Raw genomic sequence first — 21,690 nt, 5'->3', positions numbered from 1 at the left:
TTTTGGAGTATGTATAAATTTGGTCAAAGAAAAGGATCATAATGGTGAACTGAAACTAACAGATATAATATCACAGAGATGATTATGTTTGAGATTTACTAAACTTATATTAAGCTGCCATTTGAAAAAGATGGCAAGTCAAATGGATTGAAGCATACATACACAAAAATGAATCTCCTAAACACTGAAGAGGAAGGCACAATAAAATAGGCAAGTAAAAAAAACCCCAATATCCTCCCTCCCCCAGAAAAATTAGATAGTAAAATAAAATCACTTGAATACAGCTTTTGAATAGTGACTTTTTATTGGCATTTCCTTAGAGACTAATTCAATAGTTTCAAATAGTGTTTGAAAGTTCTCTATATATACTGTACTACTGATTTTTAATAATGTACCATGCATGACGTTTATCATTACCACAAAACATTGTGTTTTAAAAAAGGTCTTTCATCATTGCATTCACCCTCTTACTGAATTAAGCAATATTAATGACTAATAGGAAACCTTCCTATTTGGAGAATACATGTTGACCTGGAATGAATGCATTCCAAAATTTTCCTTTTCATCACCACATGTGTGTCTGTTTATGTGTTGTGCCTCCCAAATAACTACAAGGTTATTTTGTCCTGTCTAGAGGAGGGGGAGGAATGTTCCTATTCAAGACTGCCTTGTGTGGGAAGAGAAAAAGGCTAACACTTAAACGTCCTTTAAAGGAATCTATTGAAGCCTCATACCAGATTTGGGAGGACTGGTTGTACCTGCCTAAACCTGGCACAGGTAAGACACCATCCAAGCAATCCCTAGCTTGGGGGTACTGGGGATACAAGTTCCACCTTGTGACTCCAGTGTCACTTTAATCTATTCTTCTATTCTTAGTAACAGCTCAGCTTGCAGTCTAGAGCATTGATACACACATTGGTTACATAAATGAAGACCAAGGAAGATCAATTCTTACCTTTCTACCCTTTCAGACTTAATGGTTAGATTCCAGATTTACCTTCCCCCGTAAGAGAGAGAGAGAGGAAGCAGGAGGAGGAGTAGGTGGTAGAGGAAGAGGAGGAGGAGGGGGATGAGGGGGATGAGGGGGATAAGGGGGAGGGGAAGGAAGGAAGGAAGGAAGGAAGGAAGGAAGGAGAGGGAGAGAAAGAAAGGAAGAAAGGAAAAGGGAAAGTCTCTTGACCTTGAAGCTGCTGGATCTCTGGTGCCAGGAAATTTGGAAGGCATATTCTCAGGGGTACTTATTTCTGGCAGTAAATAAGGCCCTCAGGAAAGATTATTAATTTACATGGTCTCTTTAGTATATTAAATTACACTCTTTCATACTCTAGTGGCCTGAAAAAGTTAACTTACCATTTGAACAGCATGAATGATGAACATACCAAGCCCTGGCCCTTTACAATACTTAAACATTTAGTCCTTTTTGCTTAGGTGTGCTTTATTTTGCATTAGTTTCCATGGAAAAGGAAAACAAATTTGTAATATTCTGTTGGAGACAGCAGGACAGCTGTTGCCTAGGGTGCCACCTCAGAGTGAGAGGTGCCTTATGCCTTAACACAGGACCCTGATTCTGAGGGAAAGGGAGAAATATCAGAAAGGAAAAAGAAAGGGTGGGAGTGCTGGACGGGAAGAAGACAAGGCCTTGGCTTCGTGCGCTTCTGCGCTCTTTACCTGGGGTGTGGTAACCTATCCCATACCTTGGGTTTCTCTAAACCCTATGCCTGCCTTCTCTACCAATGCTTTATGAGCTGTCAAGTGGGGATAGAATGGGATTCTGATTATTAAGAGTTGATATTTATTCTTTTGGATATTGGTTACCTGGGGCACTAAAATAATTTGAATTGCTTTTGAAATGAAGTGTCACTTGTGGAAGAAAAGTGCATAACAACTTTTTAAATTTAAACAATGGGATGCACAGAAAGGGACAAAGACCTGAACTTCATTTTTTATGTGAAGTAATGTTTATTGAACTTTTGGACGCTATAGAAATACAACTTCTATATGGAGGGGGCATAATCACACACACTGATCTTACAAGAGAATCATGGATTAGCACAGAAGCAGCTGTACACTTTAGTTGCCTTGGAGGCAACTATATTAATGACTTAAGGTAAAATTGGATGCCGCTTCTGTCTTTGCAAGCTGTGAGGATGTCTTTGTGTTCCAGAAATTGCTTGGTGTAAAACTACCAGATTTCACTTTTCTGTAAAGAGGTGGTGCAATGAAGTAGAGATAGGGGTTGGCGAGCCACACACAAAAAAGTCTGTTTTTATAGATACAATTAAAATGAAGAGAATAGATTAAATGAATTAAATAAATAAATGAAAATATTATGAATACGTAAGTAAATGGATGAATAAAAATATAAATGAAAATTTTAAAGTAGATCTTGATGAGCCCAAGTCTTCAGATAATCAGCAAGATATTAGAACACGATGCACAGTGAAAACTAAGACTAAGATTTTTGAAGACAACAATGACTCCTTTGAAATCGTCTGTACGTGTAAGAGAAGGCTTGTAAATTGTCAAATGCCTGAGGTTAAGCTCAGTGCATGGTGGCTCTGGTCTTTTCATGACAACAGCCATTGGCTGAAATAAGAGAAGTCAGAATTCCAGAGCATTTCAGGTCTCTGATTCTCCCTCAGTGGGTTCCAAGAGGCCAGCGAGCCCTGCGTGCAGGCCCGCCAGGCACGCACCTGCCACCCCCTCCGGGTGGATTGTCCCACAGCTCCCTCCCTACCTGTTTCCTCCCCCGGGGGCAGGAAAATGAACAGTCAGGTGCGACCCAGCAGGGGGAGTGGGTGAGCTGGCCCGAGGGCAGCCCGAATATGTCCTTGGGTGGGGGTATGGGTGTGGGGCAATTTGGGTGGCAGCCGCGTGGAGGCTACCCCGACCAAGTCCTGCGCCTCTTTAGTGGGGTGTGTGCAGAAGGAGCCGGGATAAATAGGAGGCTCCCTTCTCCCCGCGACACTCACGGAGCCGGCCGGCCGTCCGCCCTGGGTGTTTCCCTGCCCTGCAGCCAGGGTGCCAGCCTGCGGAGTAGTTTCGTTTCCTCCTGGCTCCGGGATTAGTTTCCAGGCACCCTCTCGGGCGCCCGGGGCCCGGGAAGGGGGCGAAGAAGGAGGAGGGAGACTCATCTAGGGGCTGCCCGGCCCCGCAGAGCGGGGTTGATGGACCGGGTCGCCCCGGGCAGCGGCGCCAGCTCCCTGCCACTGCTCCTGGCCCTTGCCCTGGGTAAGTGGCCGTGCTGGGCACTGGAGACCAGGAGGAAAGTCTGGGGCTGGAGTTGCAGGGAGGGCGAACCCTGAACTGCGCTGGCATCTGGACACGAGGGCGCTCTCGGGCTGGCAGGCGCGGGTCGGAGAACTTGGACGACCGGGAGAGCGCAGGGTCAAGGATCTGGCGATCGATCGGGCACCTGGGGCTGCACCTGTTGGCGACCGTCCCTGGGCGCGTGGGAAGGCCCGAGGGCGGAAGGGAACCCGCGGCCCCGCCGCTGGCGCTGCGCAGAGCCGAGTGCCGCGCGCCGGCCGGACGGACGGACGGGGGTGTCCTCGGGGCCCTGCGCCGCGTCCCCGCCAGTGAGGAGAGGGGGGAGGGGAAGTCATCAAAGGAGCGAGCGTGGGAGCCTGGACCCAGGATACGCTGAGGGAGACAGGCAGAAAGAAGGGAGCCCCTTGACCTAAGATGCTGGCCGGGAGCAAGGTGGGGAGCAGTTTGCCTGGAGTGTGTGCGGCAGACAGAGCGGGCATGACCTCTGGGGAGACCTCTGGCCATGGCCAGGAGATGGATTGTTCTTCCTAGTGTGTGCTGGGGCAGTTGGGAGGAGCTGGGGAAGAAAAGAAGTCAACTTCTGAGACTTGAATCTCCTCTTTGTGACTGAGAAGCAAAGGAATGAGAAAAGACATTTTATTGAGGGCATGTTCGATGAAATACATAAATGCTTTACTTGGGATTGATTATTTCCCATTTTAAGGAGAATTGCGGGAAGGAAACTTTTTTTCACTTGGAAGGTTAAACCTGGGTTGTTCTTTTAAGGACCACCTGACATGAGGGATGAGTGGCCAGTGGGAGGACAGCAGGATGGCTGGAACCTTCTAGAGGCTCTCCTGGCCTCCTTGGGAGTCGCCCCCACAGAGGGACAGCTGTAACTTCAGATGCACCCTCCAGAGTGGGGAGGTGGCAAGTAGGCATTTAGGTGGGAAAATCCCACTACCTCAAGGACAGCCTCTGCATCAGGGTCACTTGGGAAGGGGGAGGGAAAACTGAGTGATGGGATTGGAAAAACAAGACCGAGTGAAAGTGGGAAAAACACACACTGTCCTCTGCTCTCACTTGGCACAATTGTCAACCCAGAAGACCAACTTCTGTGACCCAATGTGTGGGGATTTTTCCCACTGGCAAGCAAACCAGCAGTTCTTCAGCAGACACCAGTGGGGTGTCCTCCAACTCAATTCCAACACTATCTACCTGGAGATGGCATCAGATTGCACAGGGTGAGGGCTCAGGCCCCAAGACTGTCCCCCACTTCGGATGCCATTTGCAAGTCCAGGCCTCTGGAACTTCTGACCAACCAGCTATAAATCAGGGTTCCCACAATGCCTTCCTTGCGTTTGGTTAGTTTGCTTGAGTGGTTCACAGAACTTGGGGAAACATGTATTTACGTTTACTGGCTTATTATGAAGGATATTACAAAGGCTACAGATGAAGAGATGTATAGGGTGAGGTATGGGAGGAGGGGCGTGGAGTTTCCGTGCCCTCCCCCCATGGACCACCCTCCAGGAACCTCCGTGTGTTTGGCTATCTGGAAGCTCCCCAATCCTTGAGCTCTTGGGTTTTTGTGGAAGCTTCATTATGTAGGCGTGACCTAAGCATGGACAACCGTGTAGAAATGTGACTGGACAAAAAGGGTATGATCTAACACTCACAAGACTGGGTGGAGAAACCCAGCAAGGCCTGTTTGTTCAGGTTCTTCTTGGCCTCTCTGTGCAGCATTTCTTCCTCCCAGGCATAGGGCAGGGCCCCTCCTGCAATAGGGGTCTATGACCTACAGTCAGCTAGGTTAGGTCAGAGAATTTCCTGCCCCAGGGAGAAAAAGGAGCAGGTGAAAGAAGGGCAGGAGAAGGCCAGAGAGTAGCATGAGCCAGGAACTGTGGACAAAAACTAATAAGCATCATAATGTCACAAAACCAGTGATACTTTCTAGTCTTAGTTGGATGTAAAGACATCTGGACATGGGACTTTAAAGTGGGAGGAGGACAGTCTCCACAGCTGAAGTGTCACTATGATGTCACTCTTATTTTTAAGCCTAAGAAGGAAGCACCACAAATGAAAAAGGATGGGGGTTTCTCTTATGGAAGAAAAAGAGGTGGAATCTAAATGAAAACTTTTATTTGGCTGTGTTTGTGCAGTAACAGAGGTGGCTAAAAATGTATTGTTTAGTTCAGTGGAGGTGGATCAGACTTAGGACCATGGTTAGAGAGAAGGGATTGATGTAACAAATGCTGCAGAGGAAGAAGTCAGTAACAAGTTAGAGGTAGAGTGATGTGGAGTGTGAAAAAGAGCAACAGTCTGAGATTCAGGCCTCGAAACTGCTAATCGCTTGCTTGGATGTAGCTGGTGTTCAATTCCTCCACCTTGTCCAGACTGTTTGACAGTCAAAGTATTCACGGAGGATCTGCCATAGTCAGCAAGATGTTAGAGTATGTAGGGACGGGGGTGGGAGGAGGGCTCAAGAGATTCCTAAAAGAACTTAAGTTAAATTTAGGAATGCAAGACTAACAATATGAAACAATTAGGGAAAAAGTCATGAAACCAGAGAAGGGAGAGCTCAACAGCAAAGGGTGGGGTAGAGGGGAAAGTCTGCACAGACGGCATGAGTGGGGGCCTCCAAGCTTGGGTAAGAGTCTAAACAGAGAAAGGGGGAAGATAGACAAGGGAAAAAACACTTAATAAAGGGTTGGTAATGGGAATGAGAATGCCTTACTTGAAAGATAGGCCATCAGCCTGCCACGAGAAAGCAGCATTTATGAGAGGTGGACGGATGATGAAGAACCCAAACAGCCAGTTTAAAGTTTGGCAATGAATCAATAAGCAGTTAAATACACACCATCACAGGGCTTGAATAAGGGAGTGAAATGATGCAAATAATGAATTAAAGGTGATAAATCTGGCAGTGGGGTGCAGTGTGGAAAGAGGGGAAGGGGACTGTGGGCCAGAGGACCTGATTGTCACCTAGGTGTAATCCAGGGCATGAGATAATTAGGGCCTAAATTAGGGTTCTGTGCCAGCAGCAGTATCATGGTAGAAATGATTACTTGAGGCTGATGGACATTCTTCCCCTTTTACACAGTGCTTTATTTTTTTCTTAAAACTTGTCAAAAGGTAGAAAGGAAAAAGCAAAACAAAACTCTAATCCAGTGCTATCGTATACTCACTGTAACCTAAATGTACAACCACCCTGTTGAATGATTGGCTTAAGAAATTGAATTCAGTCTCTAGATCCCCTCAAAGCTCTACTTCTTGCAAAATGCCAAAAGAGGTAATTTGTTGGCATCACTGTTTCCATTAATTGGTTCTTTTTCTATCATATACACTTAACTTTTAAGTCCCATTCCTAATGTAAGTCACATGTTATTTTAGTTACTTTTTGAAAAGAATGTGAGCAACGTGATATATGATGCCCTAGTGTGTGTGTGTCTGTGTGTGTGACCATGAAAAGCACACTGAGAGTTGGCATTAAGCAGACATGAGACCTGGTTCCAGCTCTGCCATTCCATGACTCCAGGATGTCTGTAAGTCACAACTTTCTGTGCAATGCTTTTCTCATTTATAAAGTGAAGGGGTTTCGTTAGACTATGATGTACTTTGCACTGTTACATTTTTTTTCCAAAAAATAAACAAAGTAACATTTGACTTAAATTAGGAATAGCTTATATGGATGCTCCTTAAATACATCTAGCATTTCATAGGTGGATCTACACAGGGTAGTTTTTATTCTGACATATGTAAATTATGTACTACTCCCTTTAGGAAATTTTATGGAGGAGTGGGGTTGAAGACAGAAAAAGGAGGTATACCATAGGAAGATTAAATTTATCTAATACACATAAATTTAACATAAATATAAATTATATGTATGTTAATATTCTTTATACACATTGGTTTTATTTTACTAAAACTATTTAAAGGCATTTTCATAGAATCAGTAAAAATCTTGACTCATTTAATCCTATTTTTCCAAAAATGGGATTTTCCAAAAAAAGCTTACATTTCTCAACTGTTTTATTTGATAACAACTCCAGTTATTAATAGGGATTTAATTCTAGTGATTGACAGGGAACTACCGAAGAAGAGATACTTGAGTACTATCTTTTCAGTTTTGTTATTGTTTATGATAAATAATCTTATTAGAATTATGCCTATCTCTGAGTATTATGGGTGATGGGATAGAGCCTTAATTTGTATCTGGTTATGATTCTTTAAATGACGAAGAAGCGGATCCATAACTTCTTCCTTGCCAGAAGGAGGGAACACCCTGTAGTGACTTCATTCTGAGCCACATTTGCATTTGCTTGCTTTCTAAAGGCATGCCATGAAAATCCAAGCCTGGTTCCAGTAACTCTTAACATCTTGTTAACCTCAGTGAGCACAGTTTTGGACTTCCCAATGGTTTGTGTTCCAAAAGTTACTGTTTATAATGGATAATTTGAACTTACATCACAAAATGTTCCACTTAAAAATGATTTGTGAGTACATTCTCAGGTCAGCTTACAAAAATCTTTTGAAGATAGAATAGCAATAATCCTATATTAAGGTATATAGGTAAACATCAGGTTAGCAGAAAATGAGTTTGGTTTCATTATTATATCTTTATAGTAATGGGTTTCTCTTCATCTGCAAGGGCTTTGGAGAGTAGGAATGAGGTAATATTTCTAGTGAATCCTCCCGTCCAAGTACTAACCAGGTCCAACCCTGCTTAGCTTCCAAGATCTGGTGCATTCAGGGTGGTATGACCACAGACTCTAGTGCATCTTTAATCTTTCATTCATTCAACAGATATTTATCGAGTGTCAGTTATCAGCAAAAGCACTTTGTAATTGATGACCATACTTGAATATATCTGCATGACAGAGGACACCTTCCAACTCAGGCTATTTATTCGTCAGATAGGGGATAAAAGGCAAGAGTCTTTAATGGGGGAGCACAGATTTTGACTTATGCTTCTAAGGTTTGCAAGTCAGATATTGTATGATCTGGCAAGTATTGAATACCATCATTCGTTTATACAAGTTAAAAATATTCGTAAATCACCTACTCTGTGACAGGTGCAAAATGTTTCAAATGAAGTAGTTCGCAGCATCCTTTTGAGATGAGCAACTTTCCGTATTTATATGGAGAATTTAATGCACAACTAAATTGTGCAGTTGCTACAGTTATATAATGATTTAATCATCATACAGTGAGTTGATTTCCTAGTTTTTTTATGCTGTTCTTACAGCTAAACTTACCCTAATATAATAATAATAATCATTTGTTTCGTGTTTACCACATGCCAGGTGCTGTTGATCCTCACAGGCTTTCTCAACCTGGATTCCACAAGTTTTAAACCATAGAACCATTTTTAATGACTCTTTTCTTAATTGTCCCAAGGAGGTTACATAGCTAGTACTATTCTAGATGCATAGAAAAGAAGTTAAGTCATTAGATGCAATGAATGCTTTAGGATATTAAGATTTAATTCTCTCTAGGGAACTGGGTAGAGAAAGGCTGAATCTCCTTTAACCCTCACTAGCTCTCCAGGAAGTAGGTGCTATTATTAATGAACAAACTTTACAGATGCAGCAACTAACACTTTGAGAGATTAAGTGACTCCCTAAAATATACCATATTGCTGAGACTCAGATTCTTGTTTGTGTGATTCCAAATATTGCACTCTCAACCCCACCCTGTCCTGCCTTTATGCTTAATTTACTATTAATTAATCTTAAACTATGACAGACCCCAGCTGATACCAGATCCAGAAAGAATCTGTAGGTTGGTTGGCCAGGAATGATCTCAAGTCAACTTTAAGACAAAAGAAATCTGGTTAAAATGGGTATACTTTGTTCCCTAAAGACTGCTAATGACTGCTAGCCTTCCCAGACATATTTGTATCTTAAAAAAGGAATCTTGGTAGCTCAAATGAATCTTTAATTGCTAGAATTTAAAGACATAAGGAAAGGGGTTTTTTTTTAGATGGTTGGAGAGAGATGGGGTATTTAATCTTAATTCACGTCAATCAAGCAAATGACTACTTTGATTATCAGCAAGGTCTAGTGGCCATGAAATACTTTCATTCATTCTTTACATTTTTTTTCTGTGAATATGTAGTATATTATTTACCTCACCTGTAGACTAGAGGCTTTAATTACAAAACAGGATGGAAAGAATAACAGTGTTTATACTCAGCCTTCTTGTTTCAAAATGCTGAGCTAATTGTATAAAAGGATGAGTTACTAATATAACATTTCCCTTTTTGCAAAATTATTTTATTAATTTTTTTTAGCTTTACTTACTGCTGAGGAGTTTTGTGAAGAGCGTCTGGCACATGGAAAGAGCTCAAAACATATTACTTCAGTGAATGAATGACTGCAAGTGGCTGTTGGTAAAAATGCCCAGCCATTAAAAAGAGCAGATTTAGTAAAGAAAATATTTCTATTTCGTGTTGGGAAAACACTGGCCCACCATTCAGAGATGTTGTAGAAGGACATGTTCCTTCATCTAGTGTTACATGGGACCTGCTGCTGGCGGTGGTGGAGATACTTTATAAAAGGACTTTTGTTTTGCAAATAGTAAGATCATTTCTTCTGTTTCTTATGTTATATATTGAGGATTCAGACTTTTAAATGCTTTTGACATGTTTGGTTTGAGGGAAGAATTCATCAGTAAAAACAGAGGCTTTTCAAATGGGTATTTAAGTGGGGGAGGGAAGGGTACTCTCCAATCGTTCATTAAAAAGTACCCTTTGAGTCCTATGAGGTGTCGGGTGATTTTCTCTCTTGTCTGATTAGAATTTTTTTTAACACAGATATTTTTCATTATTGGTGAGTAAACAAGTTGTTATTTTCACAGGTTTCTGTTTAGTATTAAACAGAAAAAAAGAATGTTTTGGTGGCTCCTGTAGAAGTAGTGATAGATTTGCTTTGGAAGCTGACCACAATCTGACTTGTCAGTGTTGAGGAATTCCTAACTTATTTAACACTATATAGGAAGATTTCATAGCCATCAATTGTCTGGATTTCTTAATGGTTAGATTTAGGAGCTGCATGGTCCAGGCCTTTCCAGAGTAGGAGAGGACCACCTGACTCTACCTTCTAAGGAAGAAAGCCCAGTAGCGAGGCTGGGAAATTGTCATCAGAGTTGGATGAAGCACTTTTAGGAGATCCAGACTTGACTTGGTCATGACCACCTTCCTATTGAAATGTCATTTGGGTTTCTGACACTTGACTGGTCTCATCTCTTATGGTGACTGACACAGGATGTTGCTATGTACTCAGATATCTGCTTGACCCTCTGTATGGAATCCCAACATAGTAACTTTTTACATTTTGGGGGAACTTCATAAACAAACAAAAAAATTTTCATGCCTGTTATCTCATTTGATCTTCACAACAAAAACAATAGCAGGGCAGTTATGTAGTGTGAGTGGCAGGCACTGTTCTAAAAGCTTAGTAGCTCATTTCATGCATGTAACTTTATCCACCTAACGCAGGAGCCAGATAGCATGATTGTTCTCATTTATAGAGAAGGACCTGAAGCACAAAGGAATTAAATAACTCATTCAAGATTCTGGCTTTATGAATATGAACTATAAATGTGAGGTGATGGTGCCTGGACTATGGTAAAAAAATATTTGTTGCTGAATGACGTAGATAGGAAGAGATAGGACACTAAAGTGCAGGGACTTAACATTGCTTTTAAGCGGGTAACCAACATTGGAAGCCAGTTCTTCTGACTTACTTAAAAAGCATTTTTCATCCCATCTGTTTCCTACACCATTGCTTTCTCTATCTATATATCTGCAACGTCCCTGGCCTTGGCTATGCCTCAGATTCATGGACTCCTGGATCTTCAGCCTGTCCAAGGAAGCCCTGCCTACTCATAGCTCAGGCCCAGGCCACGAGGCTGATAGTGCTCAGCTGGTATTGGTCAGACCGGGTGTTTTATTTCGGTCTGTGCCTAGCATCACTCTGGGCATCCTAGTCTGACCCTATATCCTTAAATAAACTTAAAACTGTGAGGTGACTCCTGTACCCTCCCTGGTCTGCTTACAGCTCTATGACCCTTAGGGGATGTTTTTCTGAGAAGATGGAGATGGGGCGACATTGTTTTATATTCTCTCTAATTGGACCCACTTGCCTATTACTGAGAATGGGTAAAAAAAAAAAAAAAGCATATCCAAAGGCTGGGGAATGTGGTGGCCAAGGGTGTAGACTCTGAGCCAGACCATTGGGGCGTGACCTCCTTGGTGCTGTGACTTGCCAGCTTGGAAACTTTGGGCAGGTCTCTTAAACCTTCTTGGCCTGGGCTGGCTCTGTGGCTTGCTCGGGAGAGTGCGGCGCTGGTAGCGCCGAGGTCGAGGGTTCGGATCCTATATAGGGATGGCTGGTGCGCTCGCTGGCTGAGCGTGGTGTGGACCACACTGTGCCGAGGGTTGTGATCCACTTACCGATCAAAAAAAACCTTCTTGGCCTCAGTTTCCTTATCTATAAAAGCCAATAGTAATAGGACCAAGGCGACTATGTGGATTTAAATGTGTTACTGTATAAAGCACTTAAAATGAACTAGGAATAAAGTTCTGAATAAGCACAAGTTATTATAATAGATAATAGAAAAGCACAAAAGAAATCATTAATTGTGATCAATACCTTTTTAAATTTTTTGATATTTTGATTCTGGCTACTTCCTGAATGTAGTCAGGGTCTGCTAATTAATGGAAAAATTTTCTCTTGCCTTATTTCTCAAATTCTTGCTCCCACTCGTTATGAAATAGGCAATAGATAAAAATTCTCAAGAGTTTTATTTTTACTGGTATTATTTGAAAGGAACAAACACAAAAAATAAAGCTGCAAAAGTAAAATGCATATCCACTTTCCCCCCAAAAAATGCCACTGCAGATTATTCCTCATCTGCCAATTTGATCCTAATTTTATGCAATGAAGAGCTTCACAACACTTGCTAGCATTGATACCAGACACAAAAGTCAGCCTGCACTAGCAGAGTAAAATAAAATATTTAGAAGGTAATTTTAATATTTTAGCTAATCTCATCAAAATGGGGTTGTCTCATCTATTTGCATTATATTAATAATTGCCTTAACTAAAAAGAAATAAAACTGTCATTTTGGAAGAATGGATGATGATGGCATGTCAGAATAAGTTTCTAAATATCAAAAAATGGAAAATAAATTATTTTTGGAAAAGTTTTTGAGGACAGATTTTTTTAAATCAGATTTTAAGAGCAAGAGCCTTGCATAAATATTGTCATTCCATAATAATTGCCTTGTAGCATTGAGAAAGTTACTTACCCTCCCTGTGCCTCATTCTCTCATCTGCAGAATGATGATAATAATAATAGTGACTGTCATCTAGGGACATAGGACTGTTTTGAGGATAAAATGAGAATGCAGGAAAATATTTTAGCAGAATTATTGGCAAGTAAATGTTCTGTATAGTATTATATTTTCAATTTTGTGAATATGTAAATAAACTTTAAATTATTTTATAGGTATTGTCTAAAAAGGAGAAATAGAATCTCTGTGTTCATTAAGCCAATTGGAGTGTTAAAGTTTGCATTTCAATCAAAAGAAACTACCATTATATTCACAACTGGAGGCAAGCAAAAAAAAAAAAAAAAAAAAAAAAAAAAAGGCAGAAATCTGCCCACCATAGCCCATAGCCATGCTGTCAAAATGCTTTGGACATTTCCTTTAGAATGTAAGCTCCATGATGACAGAGGAGTTTGTGTGTCTGTTCACAGTTATATCCCAGCACTTCTATAAAGTAGGTGCTCAATAAATATTTGTTGAATGAATCGATCTGAGTCGGTGGTCAAGGAAGTCCTCTTAGACCAATAGCTTCTCGAAGTGTATCACAAAGATCTTGATGTAAACTTTGCAGTGCACACACACACACACACACATCACACACAACACATATACACACACACTTTCCTAGCTTCAGTAACCAAAAACTAAGAAGCCTTCACCTTCTCCCACAACTCTTTGCATTCCATGTTTAATGTCTTTGGATTTGTTAACAATGACATTTTTGTTAGACAGTTCCTTGCTGAGATGGCAGCTGAACCTGGTTTTGCCTAGTAAGTTGACCTGATAAAATGAGACTTGTTCATGAAATTTAGGTACTGACTACCACCATCAACAAAACATTAACTTATCCAAAAGCGTGACTCTCTTGCCCATGCCATAGTCCTGGATGGGTAGACGGAAAGTACTATCGTTGTTTCTAAAACATGTGATGATGAGGAAGACAGATCTGAAAAACTTCTAATATTAGATTTTACTGTTTTAAAGTGGGTCTAAAACTGTGTTAAACATTAATAAGGGTAGTCTAAGTCTTTCTAAAAAGAGTTTATAATATATTGGATCAAAATATCATCACAAATGAAACATTGTATAATAGTTCAATCTTTAATATAGTTTAAATTATGTAGTATAGATTAGAAATGATCTCAGAGGAGAATCTATTACGGGCTGGAGTGACTGGAGAAAATCCACTAACGAAATAGTGACTTGAGTTAATTCTGTGATAGTGGCAGAGGGAAAAATGGGAGAAGAATTAGAAGGTGGACAAATAGTTTCCATTTTTTTGTGTAGCAGAAATTAAGGAAACCCAATGCCTTGTGTGATATTGAGGAAAATACTGCCTGGATAAGCACGTGGTTTCCAAAATGAGGACATTAGTCAGGATCCGGAATTCTTGATGTAGTGCTACCTCTGTAGGATTTCCTAGAAATTGGAGCTAGGGGATTTTGTAATTTAGATAAATTCATGCTTTTCATGACAAGTTAGGACTTTATCTTAAAATCTGTATGGTCTCCCGTTTATGGAATTTGTTCAACTGCTTTGAAAATATCCAGACTCCCTTTGACGTTATTCCCCACAGCTCGGTGACGAGCTGGCCCCACCTCTTGCATGAGGTCCAGATGAGTGGTCTGTTTCACGGTTCTGTTTGCCTGCTCCTTAGCCGTGGACTGCTAGGCTTTCTAAGACTGGGGATGGCTTATTATCAGCAGGTAGCTCCAGGGCCATTTTAGAGTAGCAATAGCACCTGGAAAAGACACTCATCTTTTAGTGACAAAATTTAAATAATTAAAAATTTTAATGATCAAAATCTAATGACAAATTCGAGAGAATTCACTTATGACCACGTGACACTGACAGAGAGAAGATCAGAAGGGGGTGCACTTCATTCTTTCTCCCTCCAACTCCACCTTATTCTATGGAAGCTTGATTCTGTGACATTAGGTCACCAGTTTGTCCCTAACGTGTGTCAGAGGCCCTCCTTAAGAATGGAATAATAATGGATAATAATAAAAATAATGGTAACTATTTCGGTATTTTTGATAGTGGAATAATACAGTGAATGTAGTGTTTTTAAATTGGTCTTAATGTGCAGGGTGGATCAGGTGAGGGCAGAGTAAGCAGAGGCCGGTAAAGAGGAAGCTTCTGGGACCTAGCCTGGAGATTCCGGACCAAGAGAAGGGAACAAATTTAGTATATATTTCAAGGCAAGAATTTATAGGATATAATAAAGGTCATGTGTAGGTATGGAAGTGGAAAGAAGAAGGAAAGCTGTCTTCAGGACTGCTAATCTGAGAGAGAAAAAGAATTGATGGTACCATATTTAAAAGAGAACTGCTTTTGTTGACAAGATGTGAACCAATTTTGAGACATTAAAATGTGCTATGAGTATTTGGAAATATGGAAACTGGCTTCAAATTAAAGCAGTAGAACCCAAATCTGGTTGCACTCCCGAGGAATGTAAAAAATACAGATTATGATGCCTCTCCGCAGATCCACCAAAGTCTGGTTTGATATGACCATAGAAATCTAAATTTTAAAAAGTTTTTCTAGGAGAAGAAACATTTTTTTTTTTTACAGAATAATTGCAAATAATTTATGTAAATATTCCTCCCTCCAAGAGCTTGATTCCTTGCCCTCTCTGTGTGTAGGTTGGAGTTAGTGATTTGCTTTCAAAGAATAGAGTATTATGTCATACATGGCAGGATCTCCTCTTTTTGAAGGCTGGATAATATTCCATTGTATGTGTATGCCACATTTTCTTTATTCATTTGTATGTCGGTGGACATTTAGGTTGCTCCCGTGTCTTGCCTATTGTGAATAATGCTGCAGTAAACATGGAAGTGCAGATACCTCTTAGAGATCCTTATTTCAATTCCTTTGGATATATACACAGCAGTGGGATTGCTGCACTTATAGGAGGAATCTAAAATAGTCAAACTCATAGAAGCACAGAGCAGAATGTTGTTATCAGGTGCTGGGGGGAGTGGGAAATGGAGAAGTATTAGTCTAAGGATACAAAGTTTCAGTTATACAGGGTAAGTAAGTCCTAGAGATCTATTGTGCAGCATAGTGCCTGCAGTTAACAATACTGTATTGTGTATTTAAAAATTTGCCAACAGGGTAGATCTTATGCTACATGTTCTTAACACATATACACACACACAAAATAGAGAGTGAAAGAGGAAAAATGTTAACTTGCCAGTGGAGAAATCTGGCAAACCCTACCTTAAGCAAGTAATCAAGTTTAACATCACTAATAATGCCATGTGGATGTCATGTATTTCCTCATATGGTATAATGAGGAAAACACTTCACCACTGTAATATTCTTTCCAAAAATCTATAACTCTAGTTCAATCATGATGAAAACATCAGACAAACCCCAAGTTGAGGGTCATTCTACAAAATATCTGACTAGTAGTCCTCAAAACTGTCAATGAAGTCATGAAAAACAAGGACACACTGAGAACCTGTGACAGACTGGAGGAGACTAAGGATCTTGACACAGAAAAAAAGATGTTAGTGGAAAAACGGGTGAAATTAGAATAAAGTCTTAAGTTAATCAATGGTCATGTACCAGTGTTGTTTTCTTAGGATGGATGAATGTGCCAAGTAATGTGAGATGATAACATTAGAGGAAGCTGAAAGTGGGTGAGGAGTGTGGGGAATGCTCTGTATCTTGCAACTTTTCTGTAATTATATAATTACTACAAAATAAAAAGTTTATTGCAAAAAAAGATTCTGTAGAAAATTCTAATTACTGGACAGTTTGGACAATTACCTGGTTAGAAAATAGGGCTGAAAATATAAATAAATCATTTAGCGGATTAGAATTTCGGGGTCTAGCACAGTGCCTGGCACACAATAAATCCTCAGTAAATATTTGAGTCCATGGGTGTTTGTGAAGCTGAATGACATTGTAAAAAATAAGAGTGAGGCAAAACTACAGAGACAGAAAGTAGAATGGGGGTTATCAGGAACTGGGGGGAGAGGGGAATGGGAAGTTATTGTTTAAAGGGTATATAGTTTCCGTTTTGCAAGTTGAAAAGAATTCTGGAGATGGATGGTGGTGATGGTTGCACAAGAATATGAATTTACTTAATACTGCTGAACTGTATACTTAAAAATGGTTAAAGTAATAAATTTTGTTATATGTATTCTACCACATTAAAAAAGGGGGGTGGGAAGGTCAGCTGTATCAAATACTGTGAATGTGGAGGAGGAAGGGGCTCAAGAAACGGCCGCTGGCGAGTGACTTAGGAGGAAATTGTTGGCACTCTTGACAGACCAGGAGCTGGAGACTGGTGGTAACTGAAGGAGCCAAACACATACACACGAGGACTGAGAGGAAAGAAGTTGGGGTGGTAACTGGAAAGAGAAAGTTTTAGTTTATGATAATCAATTTCAAGTATTTGAAAAGTTCTTTCAACAAAGATTTCCTCTGCAATAGTTAGAGAGCATAACTTGAGTTAATGAAATAAAATTCCAGGAAGACAGCTCTCACCTTAATTTGTGAGGAATTTTTTCCCAAATGGAGCTTTGAAAAAGATGGAATCAGCTGCCTTGGAATGCTTGTGGTGTGGATGGCACTTACCAGGCGTTGTGTAGAGGTGATTTCTAGGTGAGGCTGGAGGTGGGACAAATGACTGTCACGGTTTCTCACGTCTTTATGAATACAGGATGATGTAATTGCACTTTGAGAGTGTTTGGGGGGTTAGAAGATAGAGTTTCAAACTAAGAAACCATCAGTAGACTTCTCTGGGAAGAACAGAAGACACAGGGTACTTGGAGGCCAGGGAAGCCAACAGTGAACAATTTCAAAGAAGAAAATTACTTGAATTTTCCCCCCAAACTGGATTTAGTGACTGTGCCTTCTCAAGGTCCTCATCTTAGAATATAGTACCAATCCCATGCCCCAGGCCCAGTTTTTATTTTACCATCTATTTATATTTGCGCACTTTATATTTTACCATCTATTAGGGTAGTAATTATCAATTGGGGTCTTATTGTGATGGGGAAAAACAAAGAACTACTGAAATTGAGAAATTATGTTGACAAAAATTTCACATAGATATGAAACAGTGAATATAATTTCACATAGTGAAATAGTATTGTTATGTCAGCAGACACGTAACATTGCTATCTTGTGATAGAAGACTTCTGTGAGAAAAATCTGTCCTCATTTATAGACAAATGACAATTAACCTTTTAATGGAGGGTATAAAGAGTGATTGTAAATTTGGCTTAGATGTGAGACGAGACTACATGCAGAATAATAAGCTTCACTGTCCACGTGCATTTGCAGAGCATAACAAAGGACATGCGTCTTGTTCTTTCTTACTGATCTCTACCCAACCGCAGCCACTACTGTTAGATAGTTACCGAGTGGTTTTCAAGAATAGTCAGATTCTTAATTGCGAATCTATCTTTCTGGAGGTGGTAAGTAGCACTGCAAAGCTTCAACTGGAAATAATTGGTGTGACTATTACTTAATGAGCCTTATTTTCATAGGTCACACAAGAAAATCAGTTGAATTATTTCATAGCCACACCACACACATCAAGTAGGCCCTTGCTTCTTAATACTTCTTTGTGTAACTTTTTGCTCCAGCTGGACAGCTTTTCTCATCATCTCCCAAGTACACTAAACTCATTTCTATGTCACTGCCTTTTGTCCTGTTCAGCCCCCAACTTCTGGGGAAATTTCCTTCATGATTTTTCCAGTGTGACGTATAATGATATACATAATAATAATAATATAATAATAAAATAGGCATATTTTTGGAATTCCAATAGAATTTATTTTCTGTATACCTGGCACTTAAAATATATTGCCTAATACAATATTTATTTCTTTATATTTCTGGTCTCTGTAAATGGTTTTATAGATAAAGATAATAATGGATTAATGTTAATTTAGGTTGGCTTACTGTAACTCATTTAAAGGGCCTAAATTCTGGGGCTTTTTCGGGTTGAGTAAGCATCTACTCTGAAACCCTATGTTCTTTTCTTCACCGTTATTAAAATTCGATGACTGTTTCCTCATGGGTCAGAGACTGTGTTATCACTAGATCCAGAGGCCAGCTCCACAGTTCCTCCTCACTTTGCACTCGGATAATCCTCCTTGAAAGCAAATCTTCCTCTTTCCTTGATTCCTTTGCCTCCTGTCTTTGAACTATTATCGAAATCAGTGAGCCCAGAGCTTTTCATTTAAAGTGTTGCAATGTCTGACTCTCTGCTCTGCTCTTATTATAAAGGAATGGGAATCCAAAAGTCCAGTTTTGACAACTGATGATTTCTAAGAAGCTAGCTCTAGGTTATTATGGGGTTCCCACTTAATTTAGTTATTCTTGTCACTGATTTAATCATGGTAATGGTAAGAAAAAAAAGTTTGATTTACTGGCAAAGACATTATTGCGGTGTTGACAGTTTTCAGATACATGAATTAGTATATATATAACAGATTGTTAAATTATTTTCCTCTCTGGGCTTTAAAAATATAAGATTGTGGAATACTTTTATGAGTTAAAAAACAGTGTTTTCTATCGTTCTTAGCCTTTCTTAAATGCCAAGATATTGTTTCTACCATTTGGAATAGAGTTTTACATTGGAGGAAGGAAGAGTTCATATTTTAGTTTCCTGATTTTGAGTGAACATAAACTGTATGTGAAGACTCTCTTATGTTTTCCTCTGCCCATGTCTATGCTTCCCCTACTGGCACTGAAAATCCAGAAGCCTGTTTTTCAGTTTTGTAGAATAGACAGTTCTCCAGGTGATGTGATTTGAAAGAACTTGGAAAATCCCTCTTTGTCCTGGAGCATTGCTCTCCATGACATGTCCCAATGCCCAAATTCCTCACTGTGTTGGGACACAAATGTCATGGACCTCCTCAGAGCCTTTCAGCTGTCTCCTTTGCCTCTTGGTCAGTCCCCCACCCATACCAAGTTGCCCCACTTTGGGACTTAGACAAAACGCCATGTCCCAGAGTCTGAGCTTTGGACTCTTACTGACCAAGGGGCCAGGATTGAGGGAGTTAGCACCCAGGGGGGTGAATTTTGTCTAGTGGGAAATTGGTGATGAAAGTGATTGGGTCAGATACATTCCTCCTTCTTTCTTACTTCTGTGGCCTACTTCAAGACACAGATCCTTTTTGAACCATTTATGTGGCCTGTATACGAGTGAATCTGCTCTCCGAGCAAATTTCTGTGTCACTTTGTGGCTCACTTTGGAGCTGCAGCCAGTGCGATGGGGACACACTCTTTACTGCTTTGCTCTTTCTTTGCTTCGTTTCCTTTTTCCCTCATTTTCACGGCCCCAGGATTGTACTTTACAAATAAAGTGATAACCCCTTAATCTATGGCTCAGGCTCTGCTTTCTAGAAGACACAGGCCGAGACACTCTAATTTCTGGAATATTTCTTTTGAGCTAAGCAATTTCTCTCTTTGCAGGACTGCTCTGAAAGTAAATACATTTAGAAAGGAAAACATGTTATGTTTGGAACGATGTTAATGTAATATGACGAAAGTGGTTTATAGGAAGGCAAAAGACAGCAATAAAAAAATGGTAGAAAAGGAGTTAACAAAAAAGAAGGAAGAGAACACTAATGTCAAATGTCATGATTTCACAATTTTCGTTTCAGCCAACCACAAGCTCAGTGTTAAACATCATTTCCACCTCCTAATTTTTTTCAAACTCCACTTTAGATGTGGCCTCTTTTCGGACTTGGAACATACTGTGTACAGAGTATGCACATTCAAGATTCTGTTTTTCTTCTTGACTGTGAAGATGAAATGGGAAAATTCCTCAGATGCTTACAGTTTTTACTCCTCTTGTTGATATAAACTTTATTTTATTTTTTCAGAATTTAGAGATATGATTTATAATCGGCTTGGTTGTTAGATATTACTGTTTAAGACTTGACTTTACCGGCTATATTTGTATCATTGAATCACTTAACCAACCAACTGAATTAGTAATCCCAAATGATGTAAACAGTATGCTGAATCATTGACAGAACTGTACCGAGAATACAAAGAACCATACATGTAGACAATGCCATATTTCTGTTAATCGGCTGAGGCATATTAACTTCAAAGGAAAAAGCATGTGGAGAGACCAATATACAGTTTTGTCTCATTAAATATATACATCTAAGCACACTGTCGAAATGTAGCATGTATGCATATGTATTTACCTTTTTTAGTTTATATCACAAATTAATTTTGTACACAAGTCAAATCCCATCATTAATGTAGAAATTTGTCAATATCCATTTATGAGAGTAAGAATCTAGTTTTTTCGTTTTACAAGGTTAATTAGAATTCTTCTTCTTTTACTTTGGTTTCTTATAGCTACTAGTTTTTCAGTGCCTACCCTGTGTAATGCATTACATGCGTTAAAAATTCATAATTTCTTTTTTTCCCTTTCTTTAAGCATATAGATAAATAATTTTGCAATTTATTTTTCTATTTTTTTAATTCAAAGTATTTTAACATTTACTTGTACATATTTGTGGAGTACAGTGTGTTGTTTCAATACATGCAAATACTGCAAAATGATTCACTTAGGGTAGATAGCATAGTCTTGTACCCGTTAGTCCACTATTTCTACCCCCCACCCCAGCCCCGACTTCCCAGCCCAGCTTCTGGTAACCATTATTCTACTCTCTCACATAGATAAATCTTACCACAGCCATTAAGTTTTGTATTATGGGCTCCAATTTACAGAAGAGGACCCTGAAGCTCAATGGTTGAGTAACTTAATCATAATCACCGATCTAGTGATTAAAAGGTAGAACCATGATTCAAATCCAGCTCCATTTGACTCCAAAGCTGCCTTTTCCCCAGTAATCTATATTGCCTCTCTTTAATATAAATAAAATTCCAGGGACTTGACTATAAAATATTCTTCCAATTTCTTCTTATTTCATAGGTTGATAAATTCTTCTTTGTTTTACATCTGGTTTTCTAACAGAACATGGAGTGTGGTTCAAATCTGAAGATAAAATTGATATGATATGGCAAGAAATCAATGGATTTACTATACACAAGTAGAAGTTTGCAGTGCATCTAAGAAAATGCCCTAAATCATCAGAATAGAGATGAACAGA

At 39.8% G+C, this 21,690-nt stretch overlaps 1 protein-coding gene across 1 annotated transcript in view; it reads left to right on the top strand.

Annotated features, from left to right (window-relative positions):
• The first annotated feature begins 3,167 nt into the window (after positions 1 to 3,167).
• Positions 3,168 to 21,690, top strand: part of BTC (betacellulin) — a 50,150-nt gene continuing 31,627 nt past the window's right edge. Inside the window, exon 1 of the mRNA XM_008590893.1 lies at positions 3,168 to 3,231. Within this exon, the coding sequence (XP_008589115.1) occupies positions 3,168 to 3,231 (64 nt within the window). The remainder of the gene's footprint in view (positions 3,232 to 21,690) is intronic.

The sequence above is a fragment of the Galeopterus variegatus genome, unplaced genomic scaffold, assembly GCF_000696425.1.
Source record: "Galeopterus variegatus unplaced genomic scaffold, G_variegatus-3.0.2 Scaffold6443, whole genome shotgun sequence".
Classification (NCBI taxonomy): Eukaryota; Metazoa; Chordata; class Mammalia; order Dermoptera; family Cynocephalidae; genus Galeopterus; species Galeopterus variegatus.
This window is presented reverse-complemented; position numbering and strand designations above follow the sequence as displayed.